Source organism: Ranitomeya variabilis, chromosome 2 (genome assembly GCF_051348905.1).
Source record: "Ranitomeya variabilis isolate aRanVar5 chromosome 2, aRanVar5.hap1, whole genome shotgun sequence".
Lineage (NCBI taxonomy): Eukaryota > Metazoa > Chordata > Amphibia > Anura > Dendrobatidae > Ranitomeya > Ranitomeya variabilis.
In genome coordinates this window covers 1101850706-1101873597 of record NC_135233.1, presented here as the reverse complement: position 1 = coordinate 1101873597, position 22892 = coordinate 1101850706, and the positions used below count along the sequence as shown (strand labels likewise).

Below are 22892 nucleotides of genomic sequence, written 5' to 3'. Positions count from 1 at the left end.
AACACATTCCACTATGTAATGAGTAAAGATTTACAACAGGAATATTTCATTCAGAGATAAGTAGGATGTGGGATTTTAGTGTTCCATTTATTTTTTTGAGCAGTGTAGATATATATATGTATATAGAGGGCTGGCGCTGTTATTTTTCATGGTATTGTACGGGGATGCACTACACAAGACCGAAGAAGATGGACGTCTGCAGTGGATGTGAAAAGTCATCATGATGTCTGGACATGATGGACAAGAAAATAAGGAGACTGACTCCAAACAGAAAAGATGTCACCTCTAAGGTACCTGGATGTAAATGTTTATTTGTGATACTGCCTGTGTCTCATCAGTTTTATGGTTCTTGTACGGTCCATAGTCTGATAATGACTGATAACAGCAAGCATCTACTTATTATTGTCCAGGAAAAACTGGGAATTGTAGGATCATGCAATACAATTGTATATGGAGCTGACCTGACATTACAGTTGATGGCTGTAGTAAGTTTGGTGCTGTATTCATGTACTGATGGTGGTTCTGGTGATGCATACCTGTAATGATTGTGGCTCTTTTTATGTATTTATGTAATGAAGTTGGTTCTGATTACGTAATCCTGAACTGATGGTGATTCTAATTATGTATTCCTGTACTGATAGTGATTCTGGTCCTGTATTTCTGTACTGATGGTAATTCTTATGGTGTATTTCTGTACTGATGGTGGTTCTGGTAATATATTTCTATATTGATTGTGGTTCAGGTAATGTATTCATGTACTGATGGTGGTTAAGGTTATGTATTCATGTACTGATCTTGGTTGTGGTGGTGTATTTCTGTACTATTGTGGTTCAGGTCATGTATTTATGTACTGATGGTGGTTATTGTGATGTATTCCTGCACTGATAGGGGTTGTGATGCTGTTTTTCTTCTTGGAAGGGGGTTGTGATCCTATATTTCTGTACTGATGGTAGCTTTTGTGATGTATTCCTGTACTGACAGTAGTTCTAATGATGTATTTCTATACTGATGGTGACTCTGGTGATTTACTCATGAACTAACGGAGGTTCTAGTGATGTAATTCTGTACTAATGGGTGTTGTGGTGATATATTGAGTGGGTATGGGTGTGGGTATTGAGGGTGGTGGTGCTGTTGATGTATTTCTGTACTGATGGGTGGTTCTGTTGATGTTTTCCTGTACTAATTGTGGTTCTAGTGATGTAATCTTGTGTTGTTATTGATTCTGATCCTGTATACATTTAATAATCCATAACTTGTAAAATTACATGGTACATGGCAATGTTATTAAAGTATTGTGCCACAGTAGTAGCATGAAGTGATTTTCTATGTACAGGTGGTTCCCACAAAATTAGAACATAATCAAAAAGTTAATTTATTTCAGATCTTCAATACAAAAAGTGAATCTCCTATATTCTATAGAGTCATTACAAACAGAGTGATCTATTCCACGTGTTTATTTCTGTTAATGTTGATGATTATGGCTTACAGCTAATGAAAACCCAAAAGTCATTATCTCAGTAAATTAGAATACTTTATAACACCAGATTGAAAAATGATTGCAAAATCTGAGATGTTCCCTACTGAAATGTATGTTCAGTAAATGCACTCAATACTTGGTCAGGCTCCTTTTGCATCAATTACTGCATCAATGCGGTGTGGCATGGAGGCGATCAGCCTGTGGCACTGCTGAGGGGTTATGGAAGCCCAGGTTGCTTTGATAGCAGCCTTCACCTCGTCTGCATTGTTGGGTCTGGTGTCTCTCATCTTCCTCTTGACAATACTCCACAGATTCTCTATGGGGTTAAGGTCAGGCAAGTTTGCTGCCAATCAAGCCCAGTGATACTGTTGTTTTTACACCAGGTATGGTACTTTTGGCAGTGTGGACAGGGGCCAAGTCCTGCTGGAGAATGACATTTCCATCTCCAAAAAGCTTGTCGGCAGAGGGAAGCATGAAGGGCTCTATAATGTCCTGGTAGACGGCTGCGCTGACTTTGGTCTTGATAAAGCACAGTGGACCTACACCAGCAGATGACATGGCTCCCCAAACCATCACTGATTGTGGAGACTTCACACCAGACCTCCAGCAGCTTGGATTGTGGCCTCTCCACTCTTCCTCCAGACTCTGGGTCCTTGATTTCCAAATGAAATGCAACATTTACTTTCATCTGAACACAACACCTTGGACCACTGACAACAGTCCGGTTCTTCTTCTCCTTGGCCCAGGTAAGATGCTTCTGGCATTGTCTATTGGTCATGAGTGGCCGGACACAAGGAATGTGACACTTGTAGCCCATGTCCTGGAAACACTTAGGAGCCTTTGCAGGTGTTTATTGTTAATTATTCTAATTTACTGAGATAATGACTTTTGGGTTTTCATTGGCTGTAAGCCATAATCATCAACATTAACAGAAATAAACACGTGGAATAGATGACTCTGTGTGTAATTACTCTATAGAATATAGGAGATTCACTTTTTGTATAGAAGAAATGAAATTAAAAAATTCTAATGTAGTGAGGAGCACCTGTATATAGAGGAGACCGTGATGCTGCTGCACATTTGCATGATGCTCCTGCACCTGGAGACTGATGCTGACAGCGGACAGTTCACAGCTGTGATGAATGATGAATTGGCCGGTGACAGCGATTGTTCTCCTTTGTCTGCTCATCATCATGTGTCTCCAGCACCAGGAGGGGGCACAATCTCAGGTGGGTACAGCCTGATGAGGGCGGATGGAGGGTTTGGGCTTCGCAACATTTACACATGGGATCGGCTGTAATGATGTAACAGAAGATTCAGTGTCATTATCATGGTGCATATTGTACTGATATTACGGGAACTGCACATTATCATGTCTGTGTTCATTCCCACACACAATACTCTGTCATAGCAAAGAAGTCTCAACTACATTTTTTAAAAACCCTGAGAAACAGTGAATGCTCTAAAAAAAAAAAAAAAAAAATTGGGGCAGCATAGTGGCTCAGTAGTTAGCACTGTATGGTGGCTCAGTGGTTAGCACTGTATGGTGGCTCAGTGGTTAGTACTGTATGCTGGCTCGGTGGATAGCACTGTATGCTGGCTCGGTGCTATAGGGTGACTCGTAGATGGCACTGTATGGTGGCTCAGTGGTTAGCACTGTATGGTGGCTTGGTGGTTAGCACTGTATGGTGGTTCAGTGGTTAGCATTGTATGGTGGCTCAGTGGTTAGCACTATATGGTGGCTCAGTGATTCACACTGTGGTGGCTTAGTGGTTAGCACTGTATGGTGGCTCAGTGGTTAGCACTGTATGGTGTGCAGTTTAGAAGACATTTCAGTATTCTCATTATCATCACAGACAGCATTACAGTGACTGATAGCACAGGATCCACCATTTACAATAGATGATGTCACAGCTCACCTCCTCCTCCTGTACAATGACTGATAACACCTCTATATACAGTAGATAACACAGGATCCACAATTCACAATAGGTGATGTCACAGCTCACCTCCTCCTCCTGTACAATGACTGATAACACCTCTATATACAGTAGATAACACAGGATCCACCATTCACAATAGGTGATGTCACAGCTCACCTCCTCCTCCTGTACAATGACTAATAACACCTCTATATACAGTAGATAACACAGGATCCACCATTCACAATAGGTGATATCACAGCTCACCTCCTCCTGTACAATGACTGATAACACCTCTATATACAGTAGATAACACAGGATCCACCATTCACAATAGATGATGTCACAGCTCACCTCCTCCTCCTGTACAATGACTGATAACACCTCTATATACAGTAGATAACACAGGATCCACCATTCACAATAGGTGATGTCACAGCTCACCTCCCTCTCCTGTACAATGACTGATAACACCTCTATATACAGTAGATAACGCAGGATCCACCATTCACAATAGGTGATGTCACAGCTCACCTCCTCCTCCTGTACAATGACTGATAACACCTCTATATACAGTAGATAACACAGGATCCACCATTCACAATAGATGATGTCACAGCTCACCTTCTCCTCCTGTACAATGACTGATAACATCTCTATATACAGTAGATAACACAGGATCCACCATTCACAATAGGTGATGTCACAGCTCACCTCCTCCTCCTGTACAATGACTGATAACACCTCTATATACTGGAGATAACACAGGACCCACCATTCACAATAGGTGATATCACAGCTCACCTCCTCCTGTACAATGACTGATATCACTTCTATATACAGTAGATAACACAGGATCCACCATTCACAATAGGTGATGTCACAGCTCACCTCCTTCTCCTGTACAATGACTGATAACACCTCTATACACAGTAGATAACACAGGATCCACCATTCACAGTAGGTGATGTCACAGCTCACCTCCTCATCCTGTATAATGACTGATAACACCTCTATACACAGTAGATAACACAGGATCCACCATTGACAATAGGTGATGTCACAGCTCACCTCCTCCTCCTGTACAATGACTGATAACACCTCTATATATAGTAGATAACACAGGATCCGCCATTCACAATAGGTGATGCCACAGCTCACCTCCTCCTGTACAATGACTGATAACACCTCTATATACAGTAGATAACACAGGATCCACCATTCACAATAGGTGATGTCACAGCTCACCTCCTCCTCCTGTACAATGACTGATACCACCTCTATATACAGTATATAACACAGGATCCACCATTCACAATAGGTGATGTCACAGCTCACCTCCTCCTCCTCCTGTACAATGACTGATGACACCTCTATATACAGTAGATAACACAGCATCCATCATTCACAATAGGTGATGTCACAGCTCACCTCCTCCTCCTGTACAATGACTGATAACACCTCTATATACAGTAGATAACACAGGATCCACCATTCACAATAGGTGATGTCACAGCTCACCTCCTCCTCCTGTATAATGACTGATAACACCTCTATATACAGAAGATAACACAGGATCTACTATTCACAATAGGTGATGTCACAGCTCACCTCCTCCTCCTGTACAATGACTGATAACACCTCTATATACAGTAGATAACACAGGATCTACCATCCACAATAGGTGATGTCACAGCTCACCTCCTCCTCCTCCTGTACAATGACTGATAACACCTCTATATACAGTAGATAACACAGGATCCACCATTCACAGTAGGTGATGTCACAGCTCACCTCCTCCTCCTGTACAATGACTGATAACACCTCTATATACAGTAGATAACACAGGATCCACCATTCACAATAGGTGATGTCACAGTTCACCTCCTCCTCCTGTACAATGACTGATAACACCTCTATATACAGTAGATAACACAGGATCCACCATTCACAATAGGTGATGTCACAGCTCACCTCCTCCTCCTGTACAATGACTGATAACACCTCTATACACAGTAGATAACACAGGATCCACCATTCACAGAAGGTGATGTCACAGCTCACCTCCTCATCCTGTATAATGACTGATAACACCTCTATATACAGTAGATAACACAGGATCTGCCATTCGCAATAGGTGATGCCACAGCTCACCTCCTCCTGTACAATGACTGATAACACCTCTATATACAGTAGATAACACAGGATCCACCATTGACAATAGGTGATGTCACAGCTTACCTCCTCCTGTATAATGACTGATAACACCTCTATATAACGGAGATAACACAGGATCCACCATTCACAATAGGTGATGTCACAGCTCACCTCCTCATCCTGTACAATGACTGATAACATCTCTATATACAGTAGATAACACAGGATCCGCCATTCACAATAGGTGATGTCACAGCTCACCTCCTCCTCCTCCTGTACAATGACTGATGACACCTCTATATACAGTAGATAACACAGGATCCACCATTCACAATAGGTGATGTCACAGCTCACCTCCTCCTCCTGTATAATGACTGATAACATCTCTATATACAGGAGATAACAGAGGATCTGCTATTCACAATAGGTGATGTCACAGCTCACCTCCCCCTCCTGTACAATGACTGATAACACCTCTATATACAGTAGATAACACAGGATCCACCATTCACAATAGGTGATGTCACAGCTCACCTCCTCCTCCTGTACAATGACTGATAACACCTCTATATACAGTAGATAACACAGGATCCACCATTCACAATAGGTGATGTCACAGCTCACCTCCTCCTCCTGTACAATGACTGATAACACCTCTATATACAGTAGATAACACAGGATCCACCATTCACAATAGGTGATATCACAGCTCACCTCCTCCTCCTCCTGTACAATGACTGATAACACCTCTATATACAGTAGATAACACAGGATCCACCATTCACAGTAGGTGATGTCACAGCTCACCTCCTCCTCCTGTACAATGACTGATAACACCTCTATACACAGTAGATAACACAGGATCCACCATTCACAATAGGTGATGTCACAGCTCACCTCCTCCTCCTGTACAATGACTGATAACACCTCTATATACAGGAGATAACAGAGGATCTGCTATTCACAATAGGTGATGTCACAGCTCACCTCCTCCTCCTGTACAATGACTGATAACACCTCTATATACAGTAGATAACACAGGATCCACCATTCACAATAGGTGATGTCACAGCTCACCTCCTCATCCTGTATAATGACTGATAACACCTCTATATACAGAAGATAACACAGGATCTGCCATTCGCAATAGGTGATGCCACAGCTCACCTCCTCCTGTACAATGACTGATAACACCTCTATATACACTAGATAACACAGGATCCACCATTGACAATAGGTGATGTCACAGCTCACCTCCTCCTGTACAATGACTGATAACACCTCTATATACAGTAGATAACACAGGATCCACCATTCACAATAGGTGATGTCATAGCTCACCTCCTCCTGTACAATGACTGATAACACCTCTATATACAGTAGATAACACAGGATCCACCATTCACAATAGCTGATGTCACAGCTCTCCTCCTCCTGTACAATGACTGATAACACCTCTATATACAGTAGATAGCACAGGATCCACCATTCACAATAGGTGATGTCACAGCTCACCTCCTCCTCCTGTACAATGACTGATAACATCTCTATATACAGTAGATAACACAGGATCCACCATTCACAATAGGTGATGTCACAGCTCACCTCCCTCTCCTGTACAATGACTGATAACACCTCTATATACAGTAGATAACACAGGATCCACCATTCACAATAGCTGATGTCACAGCTCTCCTCCTCCTCCTGTACAATGACTGATAACACCTCTATATACAGTAGATAACACAGGATCCACCATTCACAATAGGTGATGTCACAGCTCACCTCCTCCTGTATAATGACTGATAACATCTCTATATACAGTAGATAACACAGGATCCACCATTCACAATAGGTGATGTCACAGCTCACCTCCCTCTCCTGTACAATGACTGATAACACCTCTATATACAGTAGATAACACAGGATCCACCATTCACAATAGCTGATGTCACAGCTCTCCTCCTCCTCCTGTACAATGACTGATAACATCTCTATATACAGTAGATAACACAGGATCCACCATTCACAATAGGTGATGTCACAGCTCACCTCCCTCTCCTGTACAATGACTGATAACACCTCTATATACAGTAGATAACACAGGATCCACCATTCACAATAGCTGATGTCACAGCTCTCCTCCTCCTCCTGTACAATGACTGATAACACCTCTATATACAGTAGATAACACAGGATCCACCATTCACAATAGGTGATGTCACAGCTCACCTCCTCCTGTATAATGACTGATAACATCTCTATATACAGTAGATAACACAGGATCCACCATTCACAATAGGTGATGTCACAGCTCACCTCCTCCTGTATAATGACTGATAACATCTCTATATACAGTAGATAACACAGGAGCCACCATTCACAATAGGTGATGTCACAGCTCACCTCCTCCTCCTGTACAATGACTGATAACATCTCTATATACAGTAGATAACACAGGATCCGCCATTCACAATAGGTGATGTCACAGCTCACCTCCTCCTCCTCCTGTACAATGACTGATGGCACCTCTATATACAGTAGATAACACAGGATCCACCATTCACAATAGGTGATGTCACAGCTCACCTCCTCCTCCTGTACAATGACTGATAACACCTCTATATACAGTAGATAACACAGGATCCACCATTCACAATAGGTGATGTCACAGCTCACCTCCTCCTCCTGTACAATGACTGATAACACCTCTATATACAGTAGATAACACAGGATCCACCATTCACAATAGGTGATGTCACAGCTCACCTCCTCCTCCTGTACAATGACTGATAACAACTCTATATACAGTAGATAACACAGGATCCACCATTCACAATAGGTGATGTCACAGCTCACCTCCTCCTCCTGTACAATGACTGATAACACCTCTATATACAGTAGATAACACAGGATCCACCATTCACAATAGGTGATGTCACAGCTCACCTCCTCCTCCTGTACAATGACTGATAACAACTCTATATACAGTAGATAACACAGGATCCATCACTCACAATAGGTGATGTCACAGCTCACCTCCTCCTGTACAATTACTGATAACACCTCTATATACAGCAGATAACACAGGATCCACCATCCACAACAAAATCCTCAAAAATAAAATACTGTACTTCACTGCAGTAATAAAATCCCCCATCCAGGTCCCCTTGTGTCTCATTCCTGGCTCCAGACATATGTTCTCCCTTCCTGCCCCAACTGTCCCATGATCCTGCACCATCTGTCTACATTCTGCTCCATCTGTCTCCATCCTGCCCCATGATCCTGCTCATCTGTCTCCATTGTGCCCCATGTGTCTCCATCCTGACCCATGATAATGCCCCATCTGACTCCGTCCTGCCCCATGATCCTGCTCTATCTGTCTCCATCCTGCTCCATCTGTCTCCATTCTGCCTCATGTGTCTCCATCCTGCTGCCCAAAACATATTGTGCCTTGCCACTTTCAATTAAAAAAAACCCACGTACTCCTTATTTGGCCACGGTCCAGTGGTGACGTACCTTCCATGCATTTCAAGCGCGTACTCGCCAGCAAATGACAATGACGTCATACGTCGGGGATGTGCACTCTGACATCAGCTGCCAGCCTCTGAATGGCCAGCAGCTTTTAACTATTGCATTGCGGGTCCGCAGCAATGCCCTGATGGCGGCCCTGCGTGTGTGCACAGTATAACGAATCAGAGGCCTGTAGTGTAGATACTGGTGCTGAAGCTGAGCCATCAGACTAACAGCCCTTCTAAGGGCTAATCGTTTGTATCACATACAATCTGCATTTATCCTAGGGAGGGAGAGAGAGTCGCAGGAGCAGTGACAGAATCCAGTCTGTAGACAGAGATTACACCTGTGCAGTACTTTTACAAATATATAGCTGCAGCTTTTTTGTGGGGGCTGGAAAAATGTAATATATTTTGATCCATCAAGTATTATGCACTTTGCGGTCCTTTCTTGTGTTATATAAAAATCGTTGTAACATTTTCCTGGGCTACATTTCTCAACCATACACTATTATGTAGTGGGGAGTACATTTCTGTGTTCTCTAAAACTGAAATAAAGCTTTTAAAAATTTTGTAGGCTTCTATTTTTCAGACGTATGTGGTCTATGAACATTTCTTCTGTTATCTTTAAAACTGAAAAAGGCATTGAAACATTTTTTCTGGATTGAATTTGATTGTCATCCATACACCTTTGCACTCTTTCTTTTACATTACAGTGGCACAAACCCACAAAAACTGCATTGATTGCCGCAGGTGACCAATTTTTTCGTTGCATTAAAAATAAACTTGGTTTCAAGAGACCTAGCAATTACAAAATGCGTAAGGAATGCATTAAGGGACAGGGAAATGGAAGTGCTGATGATGGTGCACGCAGATACGGTTACCCCTTTTGCTGTAGCACATGAAGCACACCCATCCGTGACACGTAGGTTCCTGTCTCACTTTGAAGGGATTCACGGGACACCACTTCTGAAGCCAGATCAGTGAGAACAGGTGGTCAGTAGGACAGCAAATGCTTCCAGCTTGGCAGCACCACCCAGTCTTCCACACTGTCCAGTCTCACCAGCCTAAAGTCTGGGTCACTTAATGCTCACCCTGATCCTCCTTCCTCCCACCATGTTGAGTCCCAGGAGACTGGTGATCCCACATAAGGACACTCTGAGGAGCTGTTTACAACATCATGTGTTGATTGCAGATGCTCGACCTGCATGCTCCAAGAGGGACAGGAGGACATGCTGTTTAGTGATGCACAAAACGTACAGCTGCCCCTGCCATAAGAACATGATGATGGGTAACGGCAGATTTGGGATAAGACGGAAGATAATGATGACACATATTTGCCTCTAAGTCTTGTTGTCAAGTCACAAAGTCAGAAGTACCAGGGGTGCGGTGGTGGAAAACGAGGTGGTAGATGATGAAGTCACCGACCCAACCTGAGAAGCTGGCATGCAGTGCGAGGACAGCAGCGCTGAGGGGCAGAGAGGTATCGGCAGCACCAAAACAGAGGCAGAGGAAGAGGCAGTGGGGTGACCAGAGGGAGAAGGTGGAAAATTGTTTTGCAGAGTTCTGAGACAAACAAAATTGCCATTGCAACATGTACCATGCCAAGATCAGCTGGGTCCTGACAACTAAGAACCTCACCACCACCAGCCTGATCAAGCACATGTCATCTAAGCACCTGACTCGGTGGGCTGGACGACTGAAAGGACTGCCACTTCCCCTGGGCTAGGAGCTTGCCAATCCCCTGTCGATGACACTGGTGCAGATGCCTCCCGCCCTGCGCCTGTCCTTGCACATTTTGAAACACCATCATCAGGCACTTCCCAAACCTTGTCCCAGCACAGTGTTTAGATGTCCCTACTGCAGGGCTTGGAATGTAAAAGAAAGTTCCCAGCCAACCACCCATAGGCCCAAATGCTAAATGGGCATATTTCCAGGCTGCTTGCATAGAAATATTACCATTTAGTCTGGCAGACACGTAGAATTTCCGCCAACTGATAGCAGCAGCCGTCCCTCGATACTCGGTCCCCAAATGCCACTTTTTCTCCTGTTGTGGTGTCTCTCCCCTTGTACCAGCACATGTCCAGGAACATCACCCGTGCATTTACCAACGCACTTACTGGCATTGTCCACTTAACGACCGACACGTGGATAAGCGCTTGTGGCCAGGGATGCTACATTTCCCTAACGGCACACTAGGTGAACATTGTGGAGGCTGGGGCCGAGTCCCACCCTGGCACGGCACATGTGCTATTGATGCCGAGGATTGCTGGCCCTACTTCTATTAGGGTTTCCTCCACCTCCTTCCTGCATCCCCTCCTGCTCCTCCTGATCCTCCATCTCCGATGTGGTGTCTCAGTTCATGTCAGCCAGAAGCTGGAAGCTCTGCAGCACTGAATCAACGAAGTGCCAACAGGCTCTGCTGAAACTAATTTGTCTAGGAGACAAACCACACACTGCAGCAAACTTACATGAAGGAATAACCGACCAAACAAATTTGTGGTTTTTGCCTCTGAACCTCCAACCAGGCATGGTCGTGTGTGATAATGGGTGTAACCTGGTGGCGGCTGTGAAGCTTGGCAATCTCACACACTTAGCATGCTTAGCACATGTGCTCAACTTGGTAGTTCTGCGGTTTCTGAAAACATAGCCAGATCTGCCAATGTGTCTGGTAAAGGTACGCCCAGCTCCGGAGCCCACACCAAACAGAGGGAGTCCGACATCAGCATACTATTATGCCCAATGTTGGAAAGGAGTAAAAGTGTAACACCATTGTTCTTAGCGGTGATCTGGGAGTCCGAGATGGTTCTAGGGGTCTTCCCCATCCTGTTCTCCTTCCATCCAGCACTTTTTCCATCTATCGAACATTTTCACTGTCCTCAGACCTCTTTTTAGGGTCTGCCGGTAAGAAGCTTGTCTTTCCCATTGATTCCCATTACACTCGTTACTTGAAACGAACATGCAAGTGTTAGGAATTCCTCCGTTTGATCAAAGAGCACCCGAGCATTTTACTGCTCGCTCATCCCTAATTGTAACCTCATCTTGGAAAACCCAACAAACCACCTCTACTCCCAGCTGGTAATTTTCAGACCTGATGAGGGTGATTATTATTTATAATATTCATTCTTTCTCGTCTTTATCTTATAGGACAATTTCAGTTTATTAATGAAACCCCCCTGGGATTTCCAGCAGCGGAGTCAGAGAGCTGCCTCTGGTAAGTGCACATCCCGATTGCATCATAGTAGAGTCTACGGGCCGGGGTCGACCGTACAAGTGTGCATCTAGGAGGTTGGGGGAGCCTCAGATGACCTGGCGTCCAAGGCGTGTGATCACCCACACTTTTTACTTTATGGCTGTATTACTTCTACATTGTATTTTTGGAGCACTGTTTGGCATTATGTGGCACTACTACTTATGAACTGTGTCACGGATCCCTACTCCGTGGTGTAACTAATTTATCACGTCCCCGCTCTCAGCATGTAACTTGGGTTGTGCGTGCAAGGGTTAATCTATCTCCCCTCTCTCAGTCCAGCATTCAACCTCTGTCCTATGCTGTAATGGGAGCATAAATCATACACTGACCCAGGCCACACACCCGCTCATACACGCTGCCACCACTCACCAAATACACAGGCGATGAGTCCCAGAAATATTAATACTAATAATGTCTACCACTCATAAGGCTCACACACCTTAGGCTATGGATTTTTTTAGAACATTCAAGGTTCAACTTGTTAAAGTTTTATACTTTAATAACAAAAGGTTCAGTGCTTACAGTAAGAAAAGGTATAAAGATATGATAATAAAAAGACATACAACTTATGCAAAACAGTATAAAATAACAGAAGAAACTTACGGAAATCATCTAACTGGTAGTTTGCTTTTTCTCCCTGAGGGGGGTGAATGGAGTTGGTGGAGCACATAAACGTCTCAGGCCGCCCTCACATGTGAACACCATTCTCTGTATACAGCGCTAATTTATAGCTTTGGTCTGGAGTTCAGGTTTCTAGACCAGCCCCTCAGGTTAATATCATAATTGCTTGGTTTTTGACTGGACCACAGCCGCGCCCCCCAATGAATATATTATTTTCTCCTGAGATCCTTTGTGTAAACATTCTCACAGAGATACTATCAGGCCGTAATTAACATTTCTCTTGCAAGAGCTAAGAGGTGCCAAATGTTACCTTTCTTCTTGGCTTCCAGCAGGACCCCCTGGTGAGATTGGAGACAGAATTCTACTTGTCCCAGGAAAATACATATTAACACTGGGGTGCGACATGCAGCTTTTTATGACAGATGTTACATTATTGCCAGTGACACAATAAATCTATGCATAGGCACAAAATAAGGCCGGCCCCGTCTGCAGGTGGGAAGGGGAGTATGGGTCACTTTCCTTCTTTAGTAATTAGACTAGCGGCAAAGAACTGTGCAAAGAGAACAAAAGAGAAGACATACAGTCATGGCCAAAAGTGTTGGCACCCTTGAAATTGTTCCATAAAATGAAGTATAAACATGTATAACAAAACATGGGGGATTGTGATAATTATCCAGGAGAAATAACTGGAACAATTTCAAGGGTGACAACACTTTCGGCCATGACTGTATTATCTCCACCTGGGGCAGAGCTCAGGACTATGTCTGCAGCCTCTGGGATGGCTTGTCCAGTTTTTAGGCACACAATTATTTTAATTACATATCTCCCAGGGAAGCAGTGAACAATACTGCAGCTGCAGACCAGGTTCTGTCTCCTGTGCAGGCATTCACATTGTTTTCTGTTAGGTAAAGACGGACATTAAAATTGAAGAACAGATATCCAAGTCACCAGGCTAGTCCTGCAGAGCAAGTGGCAAATGTGATATTACATGATGGTCTAAAACTGTCTAGTAATGATCATCTTCAAATGAGAAGGATCAAACTTGTTCATGTTGCAATATATCGAAGAAAAGTGACAACACAATGAAGGTTTTGAAGGTCATCAATGTTGGGCTTCAGTGGAGTTCACTACTTTAGGGAAGATCACTAGAGTCTATGACTTTAGAAAGGATCTCTGGAGTCCATAACTTTAGAGAAGATCACTGGAGTCAATATATTTAGAGAAGATCACTGGAGTCCATAACTTTAGAGAAGATCACTGGAGTCCATAAATTTAGAGAAGATCACAAAAGTCCATGACTTTAGAAAGGATCTCTGGAGTCCATGACTTTGGAAAGGATCTCTGGAGTCCATAAATTTAGAGAAGGCTACATCACTGCAAATCATGACTTGAGAAAAGATCACATCACCGGAGTCTATAAATTGTGAGAAGATCACTGCAGTCTATGACTTGTGAGATCACATCACTGGAGTCCATGTTTTGTCTGAAAATCACATCACTGAAGTCTATAGATTATGAGATCATTGGAGTCCATGACTTGTGAGAAGATCACATCACTGGTGAAAGATCACATCACTGGTGTCTATAGATTATAGGATCACAGGAATCCATGACTTGTGAGAAGATCACATGATTGGAGACTGTGAATTATGAGATCACTGGAGTCCATGACCTGTGAGAAGATCCCATTGAGGAAGTCCATGTCTTTGGGAAGATCACATCGATGGAGTCCATTAGTCATTAAAACTATCAACCATTCCATTATGGAAATTTCCACATGAGATTAGAGTGCTAGGGAAGAATTTTTTTGCTGCTACCAAATGCTGTTGACAGCCCCCTGTGGTCTCCTTGGGTTGGGAAACATCTGAGACTGTATTCTAACAACCCTCCCAAACACTTTTATGTTCAGAGACATCTATGATATACCAGTATGGGTGGAATCTTCACATTATTTGTCTTTCCAAATAATCACCAACAAAAATGAAAACTTTTTTTTTTATTTTCAGCAAAGGCTCCTGCTTGTTACTTCCCGTTTATTGCTAATGGAGACTCCTTCAGTGAGTGCACTATGGAGGGTCAGACCCGCAGCTACTGGTGCTCCACCACAGAAAACTACGACAGAGATGGGAACTGGAGCTGGTGCACCGGCCCGGGTGAGACACGTCTGTAGATTGCAATGTGCTTTCCTAGGATCCAATGTGCTGTGGTCACTTACATGCGGTTGACGGTTACTTACCGATTCCCGCCAGTGCACCCCTTGACTCTTGTTTTCTAATGTGATCATGTCTGTGCATAGAGGGAATAATGCCGGGGTTCACATACTATTTATAATATAGTAAGCCTGATGTATCCATAGTTGATGGGATTGATCAGCGGAACGTCCGCGCTTCTTAGATCTGAGGTCTATGAATGTTCGACTCTGGATCTTGGCGTCATCATCATCTTTGTGTCTTGCAGGAACCAGCAGCTACTTAGCCTGTGTATTTCCTTTTCTGTATAATGGGGCGCAGTGGACACAGTGCGTCCTGGACATCAAGGGGTACACCTGGTGCTCCACTACCGCCAACTATGACCGGGACGGCAAAGCCATCTACTGCCTGGAAGTCGGTACAGTGTAGCCGAGCAGATTCTAAAGATCAGATGCTACCGGCCTGGATAGAACCGTCAAAGCCGACTTCATGATTAGCGCTTACGTTACATGAGCCTTCCTTCTTCACTTCCTTCCTTCTTCTTTTATCCTTCATTTCTCCATTTAATCAAAACTTCTCTTTCATTTCACATTTGTTTTTTCTTCTTTTATCTCTGTACTCCCGTCTGTTATCTTTCTATAATTTCTTCTTTTTTTCCCCCCATTTTTCATCCATTATATGTTATGTTTTCTTTCTCCTTTCTTTTACAAGTTTCCTTTTTACTTTCCTTCATTTTATTTCTTTATCTTTTCTTTTTTTCCTTCTCATTGCATCCTCTTGTACTTTTATTCTTATTCCTTTTCTCTTTCTCCACTTCCTCATACTTTCCCTCTTTTCAGTCTTGTTCTCCTCTTTACTCTCTTTAACCCTTTCTTTACTTTTCCTCTCTTGCTATTTACATTTAGCCAGCGTTCATCTTATTCTATTTTTCCCTCTCTTCTTTTTTCTTCCTTTCTCACTTATTTTTCCATTTTCCTTATTTCCATCCTGCCTTTCTTTTTCCCCAATCCCTACCTTTCTCCTTCCTTCCTTATTTCCTTCCTTGCCACCTCCCTTCCTTTTTTCTGTCCCTTTTCATCCAATACTTTCTTCTTCACTCTTATTTTTCTTCCTTCCTTCCTCTATATTTTTCTTCCTTCCTTCCTCTATATTTTTCTTCCTTCCTTCCTCTATATTTTTCTTCCTTCCTTCCTCTATATTTTTCTTCCTTCCTCTATATTTTTCTTCTCAGTTCTTTTGTTTCTATCCTTGCCTTCTATTCGCTTATTCCTTCCTCCTTTCTTTCTGCCTTTTTCTTTTTTCTTTCTTCTTATATTTTTTCCTTTCTCAATCTCTTGCCTTTTACTCCTCTATTACCTTATTCCTCTCTCTCATTCTTTGTCTTTTTTTCTTTAAATATCATTCTTTTTTTTCTTTGTCTATTTCTTTATTTCTTTATTTCCCTCTCTGTTTTTTTTATTTCTTTTTTCTCTTTCTTTTTCTCCTTCTTTCCATCTTTCTTTCTTTCTTTCTTTCTTTCTGTCTTTCTTTCTTTTTCTTTCTTTCTTTCTTTCTTTCATCTACCTTTTTCAGTCTGTTTTCAGCTACACTTCATTTTTTCCACCTTTATTTCACTTTCTTTCTTACATTTTCTTTCTGTTTTTTCTTTTTCTCCTTTTCTCTTTTTTTCCTTCTTCTCTTTTTCTACTTTGTCTTTCTGTCTTTCTTTCCTAATCTTTCCTTTCTACTTTCTTTTCATTCTATTTTCTTCTACACTTCATTTTTTTCCTCCTTTATTTCACTTTCCTTTTTAATACTGTTTCTCTCTTTTACCTTTCATTTTTATATCTCTCTCTCCTTCTTCATGTCTTCTTTCTCCATCCTTCTTTTCTTCCTTCTTCCTCCTTCTCCCTCCTCTCATTTTTGTCCTCCCTTCTCTGTTCTTTTCTTCTTCCTTTCTCCTGTATAGTCTCGGCATCGCTGTTGGATGGTCAGAAGAACTGGCGGTGATTTCCGGATATTTCGCTCATAGATTAACCCTTTGTTGTCTATGCATTTACAAGAAATAATGACTTTCTGCCGCTGTAGACATTGCCGCTGACAATCAGCGGCAGTCGAGGAGCTGCAGAAAACGAGGCCGGAGGGGAAGATGATTTACGTTGTATTTCAGAAATACAAAATAACTAATTATTATCTATAAGAATAAAGTGTAGCAATGCGACTCCTCGGCTCGGAGCCCTTTACAGATGGCTACCTATCTTCCTGACCTTTCTTTTACATTCCTTTCAAGATTTCAAGTTATCCACTGCAACCATAGCGTCTGATACCGTTGGACCAGGCATCCTGGCAGAAACGAGTCCTGAGGCCACTGAGCCGGCCACCCTGGCTACTGCAGATTTGGACACAACCACAGACTCACCTGAGACCACCCTGAGCGCGACCCACCAGGATGTCTCGAAATCAACATCACCAGCCCTGAAAACAAGTCCAACCACTGCCCAGACAACACTGCAGAGTTCCAGTCCATGGCCCACCTCAAGCACCTCCCAAGACTGGGAGTCCACAGACACCAGGAGCACAGGGGGATCCTCCGGTAAGAGATGTCCTTCATCCATTCACCATGTGTGGAGTGGTTACAGCCTTCAACAAGCTCAGGACGGTCCTCTCCTGAAACACTCTATGCCGCTCTATATGGCTACATTATGAATGGGGTGAGGCCCGGAGAACAGGTCATCTTTTGGGGGATTTGGGGGATATTTTAATTTTTTTTTTACTTTCTTTAATGCAGGTATGACATTGGCGACAGCGAATTCAGATCAGCCAGAAGGTAAGTGACGTTATATACTCACCTCCCAAGCGGACAGATTTTTATGCAATTGTTCGAAACCCAGAAGGGTCTCATCCAAATGTGACCTTCCTGAGATAATGGGAAGGAGTTAAAACACGTTTTAGGACAAAGGCAAGGATGACATATTGCATATTTCACTCCGCGACTACAGATTACAACTCTCTAACCTATGGTTTCCTTCACTTTGCTATTTATGTGTAAATACCCGCATCGTTTTGTTGTCCAACTCCCTGAAAAGGACTTCTCCTGCCTCAATGACCTGTCTATTGTAGAGCTATTGGTCTGTGCACAATACACATCTTCCTTCAGTCACCTGGGCATAAAGAGGACTCCTTGCGTGCTAATTAAGATGGTTCACATTTCTTTGTGCACTGCAATTTTACATAATGGCAGCTTTGAGTGCTAGCTCTTGTTTCCTTATGGCAAATGAGAGAGGGGAGGAAAAGGGCGGGATGGGGGATATGAGTGACTTCAAGGATTTTTAGAATTTTCTATGACATCTAAGATTAGGTTTAACTAATGTACCATAATATTTAGGCTCCACCGGATCCTCCTCCTACAATTCCAGTGACCTGAGACAGCTGATGGAGTGGTTAAATCACACGACTACGGTGAGTTGTCAATGGGGCCAAAACTGTTTAAAATTTGCAATTTGAAACTTCTCAAATACCTGCAGACTTTGGGCATATTTATTCAAGTCACCTCCAGCTAAGACAACTTTTTGAAAGAGTTTATTTCAAGAAACAGGATAAGGACGGGTGCTCTATGGCATAAATATAGGTGGTGTACCATCGACTGGTCTTTGTAAATCACCCCTTTTTTTGTCTGGGTTCCCATTGTATTCCTTACTGAATGATACAGTCATGTAATAGCAGCTGTTCGAGCTTTCGTTCTTATATCATCAGATGTTCTTCAGGAGCCACCACAATTCTGAATACTTTTGTCTCTTGGTCTTACAGAACATGTCTACAGAAATGGGATTGGGCATCATTCCAGATTTACAGAAATACGTCTTTTCCATTGGTCCTTCTGGATTTCAGAAAAATGAGAAGGAATTAATTGTGTATATTCTAGGGAACATAACAGAAAATGTTGCCCAGTCTAATCTGAGCTTTCCTGTAGGCGCTGTAATGGTGAGTAATGAAATTCCCAAGAGAAACAAATAGAATATTTTCTAAAGGTGCTCAGAAGCTGCTGGGCCAAAATCGTAGACAATGTGAAATATCAAAAAGATGCGACCACATATGGACAATGGATATGGTGCTCCACCACTGAAATCTGGACAGAACAACAAGGAGGTCTCAGGAACATATGGACAATCGATATGGTGCTCCACCTCTGAAATCTGGGCAGAAGAACATGGAGGTCTAAGGATGGAAAATGTCTTGTCCACCACTGATGGTGTGAAGAGAACTTCATGTCTAAGATGGAAAAACAATATGTTATTGTGCAACAGGTCTACAGGAATCTATTCTTACCACTGTGATAGCAATCCATTAAAGATCTGCTCACCTTGTAGATGTTGCCAATAGTAGATACTTGAGTTCTATATAACACGGATGTTAATAATCGTTGGCCATTCTTACTCATTGATTTTTTGGTTTCTCCTTTCTAGGACATCCTGTACATTGTCAATGAAATCCTCAATGAAACGTCTTGGAGACAAGCATCCACCATGCTCAGCCTAACACTTTTACGCTGCTTTGAAAATCTCCTAGAAAGTATGGAGTTGGTGAACACGTCTTATAATGTGTCCTATGAAAACATCGAGTTCTATTGCTTAGTGGCCCCTTGCGTGAACATGAGTAACGAGAATGCCCTAAGTATTAATCCTCATATCAGTTTAGCTCTGGCCCAGGAGGACAGTCAGCAAACCTTTCATCCAACTTGTTTGGTCAACATTTTGTTATTGTCCTGCGCGACCCTGAATATGGACTTCCCGGGTCAATATGAAGCAGAAGAGGAATCTGTTTACCAAGTAGAGAGTAACATCATGACCAACGTCTTACGAGTCCATGATAAAACTTTCCACAACCCGAATATCAATTTGACCTTCCAATGTTCCAATGGAAATTACTGTGACCCTACGACTATTTGTGCTTTTTGGAACTTCACCACGAGCATTTGGTCTTCAGAGGGGTGCACAACTGAAATTGATGATGGAGAAACCCACTGTTACTGCCATCATCTCACATCATTTTCTGTGTTGATGGCAAAATACATCCCCAATGCCCTGAAGAACAACTCGGCACTTGACTACATCACCATGGCAGGTCTTGTTATCTCCATTCTCTCTCTTATTTTGTGTATCACATTCCAGGTGTACCTTCTAAAGTTTCCCATGAACCTTGTAGCTTATTACAGACATACCGCCATACTCAACGCTTCCATCTTTCTTCTTCTAAGCTACATCTCATTTATTGCCGCCAGCTATATCACACCTAAGCGATATCTCCGGCTTTGTGTAGGGCTAACCTTCTGCACCCATTTTTCACTCCTAGCTTTCTTTTGCTGGACCTTAGTCCAAAGTCTGTTTCTTTTTTGCCGCTTGGTGTTTGTGTTCCATCATATCACAAAGAAGGAATTTATGAGTCTTTCTATTGGTCTTGGTTACGTATGTCCCAGCCTCATTGCCGTGGGAACCTTCTTGTACTACTCTCCTACCAATGATTATAGGAGGGACACTGTATGCTGGCTGGACTCTGATTCAGGGGCTTCAATGGCTTTTAACATCCCAACCATCATTATTCTGTCTGGAAACTTCCTTGTCCTTCTTGTAGTAATTCGTAAACTTCTCAGACCGTCCATCTCAGAAGGCTGCAATGAGGATGAAGAGGTCATCAAGAAACTGGTGAAGGCTGTAGTCTTCTGTACACCTCAGTTTGGATTGACCTGGGCTATTGGAATCCCATTATTGTCAGATGGGAGCTGTGTGGCGTTACACTATTTGTTTGTTGTTCTCAATCCACTTCAGGTCAGTGTTTGCCAATTTGCTTTCTTGAAATTAGATTAGACATGTGTCTCAATTGGTGCAGAGAAGAACAGGAAGAATAAGAAGTGAAGACATTAGGGTACCGTCACACAGTGCCATTTTCATCGCTACGACGGCACGATTTGTGACGTTGCAGCGTCGTATAAGTATCGCTCCAGCGTCGTATACTGCGGTCACACGTTGCAATACACGGCGCTGGAGCGATAATTTCATGACGTATTTGCGATGTAGAAGCCATTGGTTACTGTGCGCACATCGTATACAACCTGTGTCACACAATGCAATCATGCCGCCACAGCGGGACACTAGACGACGAAAGAAAGTTTCAAACGATCTGCTACGACGTACGATTCTCAGCGGGGATCCGGATCGCAGTAGCGTGTCAGACACAGCGATATCGTAAATGCATCGCTGGAACGTCACGAATCGTGCCGTTGTAGCGATCAAAATTGCACTGTGTGACGGTACCCTTAGTGAAGGTTTGGAAAGACCAATGTTCAAAGATTCAAATATTAGATGTCATTCTGACTGACCAAGAACGAGCATTCTAAAATTCAGGTATAGCACAGGAAGAGTATTACAGATGTCAGGATATTTACAGAAGACCTAGAAGGGTCTTGGGTCATTGGTAAAATGGAAGGCATGGGAAGATAGTGGAGTGAAGAAAGAGGCAAAGCTGAGAATTTGTGGATATTTGGATTGTGTAGTAATGATTGATATGGAGTCGATGCCTCCTAGTTCGAGAGTTAGATGGTGAGAAACACCCAACTGATCCATTCTGGATGGATTGAGAAGGTTCTACAGAGATGGGGTTTGGCATTGGTTAAAAAAAAGTCAAATGTGAGTCTGGAATGAACCCAAGTCAGTAGACCTGAAGGTTATCAGTGGTTGCTCCACTTTCCCTTGTAAAAGACAGCAGCTGTTGGAAATGTAGTGATTTGACGACATTTTAGGATTCATGTAACAAATATAATTTCCGGTTTACTTGGTTCATTTCTGTTCTGTAGAACCGAAAAGAGGGATCCAAGTGTTATAGTTGCAATATAGATCCTAAAATGCATCCTGATCTAACCAATATGAACTATGCTCCTTAGAATATTGACTAAGGATCCTTAGACTATTGTTGATGGGAATCAGTGGGATAAGAAAAACATATCTAATCTATTTCGTCCAAAGTTATACCTACATCCACCCAACCAACTTATCATATGAAGCTGATCATGTAAAGTCCTGGCCAAAAGTCTTGAGATTGACCACAAGTTTTGGTAATCACATTTTGCCTCCTCAGTGTTTTCACTCTATTAGTCGGACGTTTCTATGGTTACTGATAAACAATTATAAACATTCCGTACGTTGCTACACTTTTATTGACAAATCCATGAAGTTTCTGTCAAATTTCAATATTCCCAGGCTGCCCTTTAGTTTCCAGACTTCTCCTCCTTCGCCCCGGCAGTTGGATATCAGCTTCTGGGCAGACCCTGACAGTTGGCCTCTTGTTCTTGTCACATCAATGCTCAGAGGTTATCACAATTTCTGTTTTTTTGAGGGGAGGATTGACCTCAGGTTCTCAATTAGACTGAGATTTGGGGAGTTTTCTTGCCGTTGACCTAAAATGTTAATGTTTTGTTCATCGAACCAATTAGTTCTCACTTTTGCCTTGTGACCTGGTCTATATCATGCTGGAAAAAACACCATCACCACGTTGTCCTGGATAAGTCACTCTTGGAAGAATAGATCCCATTTTTTATTTTCATGGCGGTGTTCTTAGGTAAAATTGTAAGCCCCCACCATGGATGAGAAGTCCCCACACATGAATGGTCTTAAGGTACCGTCACATTAAGCGACGCTGCAGCGATAGCGACAACGATGCCGATCGCTGCAGCGTCGCTGTTTGATCGCTGGAGAGCTGTCACACAGACCGCTCTCCAGCGACCAACGATGC

General features: G+C 42.8%; 2 protein-coding genes across 4 annotated transcripts in view; both read left to right on the top strand.

Annotated features, from left to right (window-relative positions):
• Window positions 1-236: 236 nt before the first annotated feature.
• LOC143804089 (uncharacterized) lies at window positions 237-19124 on the top strand. The gene is made up of 9 exons (XM_077281826.1): window positions 237-290; window positions 339-485; window positions 12216-12282; window positions 14949-15095; window positions 15400-15549; window positions 17401-17703; window positions 17899-17937; window positions 18496-18569; window positions 18918-19124. The coding sequence occupies exons 1-9, from the start codon at window positions 237-239 to the stop codon at window positions 19122-19124; spliced, it is 1188 nt and encodes a 395-aa protein (XP_077137941.1).
• A 415-nt stretch (window positions 19125-19539) lies between these two features.
• LOC143810238 (adhesion G-protein coupled receptor F3-like) overlaps window positions 19540-22892 on the top strand; it is a 41957-nt gene continuing 38604 nt past the window's right edge. For all 3 annotated transcript variants that reach the window (XM_077293104.1, XM_077293105.1, XM_077293106.1), the window contains exon 1: window positions 19540-20932. In XM_077293104.1, coding sequence (XP_077149219.1) covers window positions 19634-20932 — 1299 coding nt within the window. In that variant the 5' untranslated portion in view covers window positions 19540-19633. The remainder of the gene's footprint in view (window positions 20933-22892) is intronic.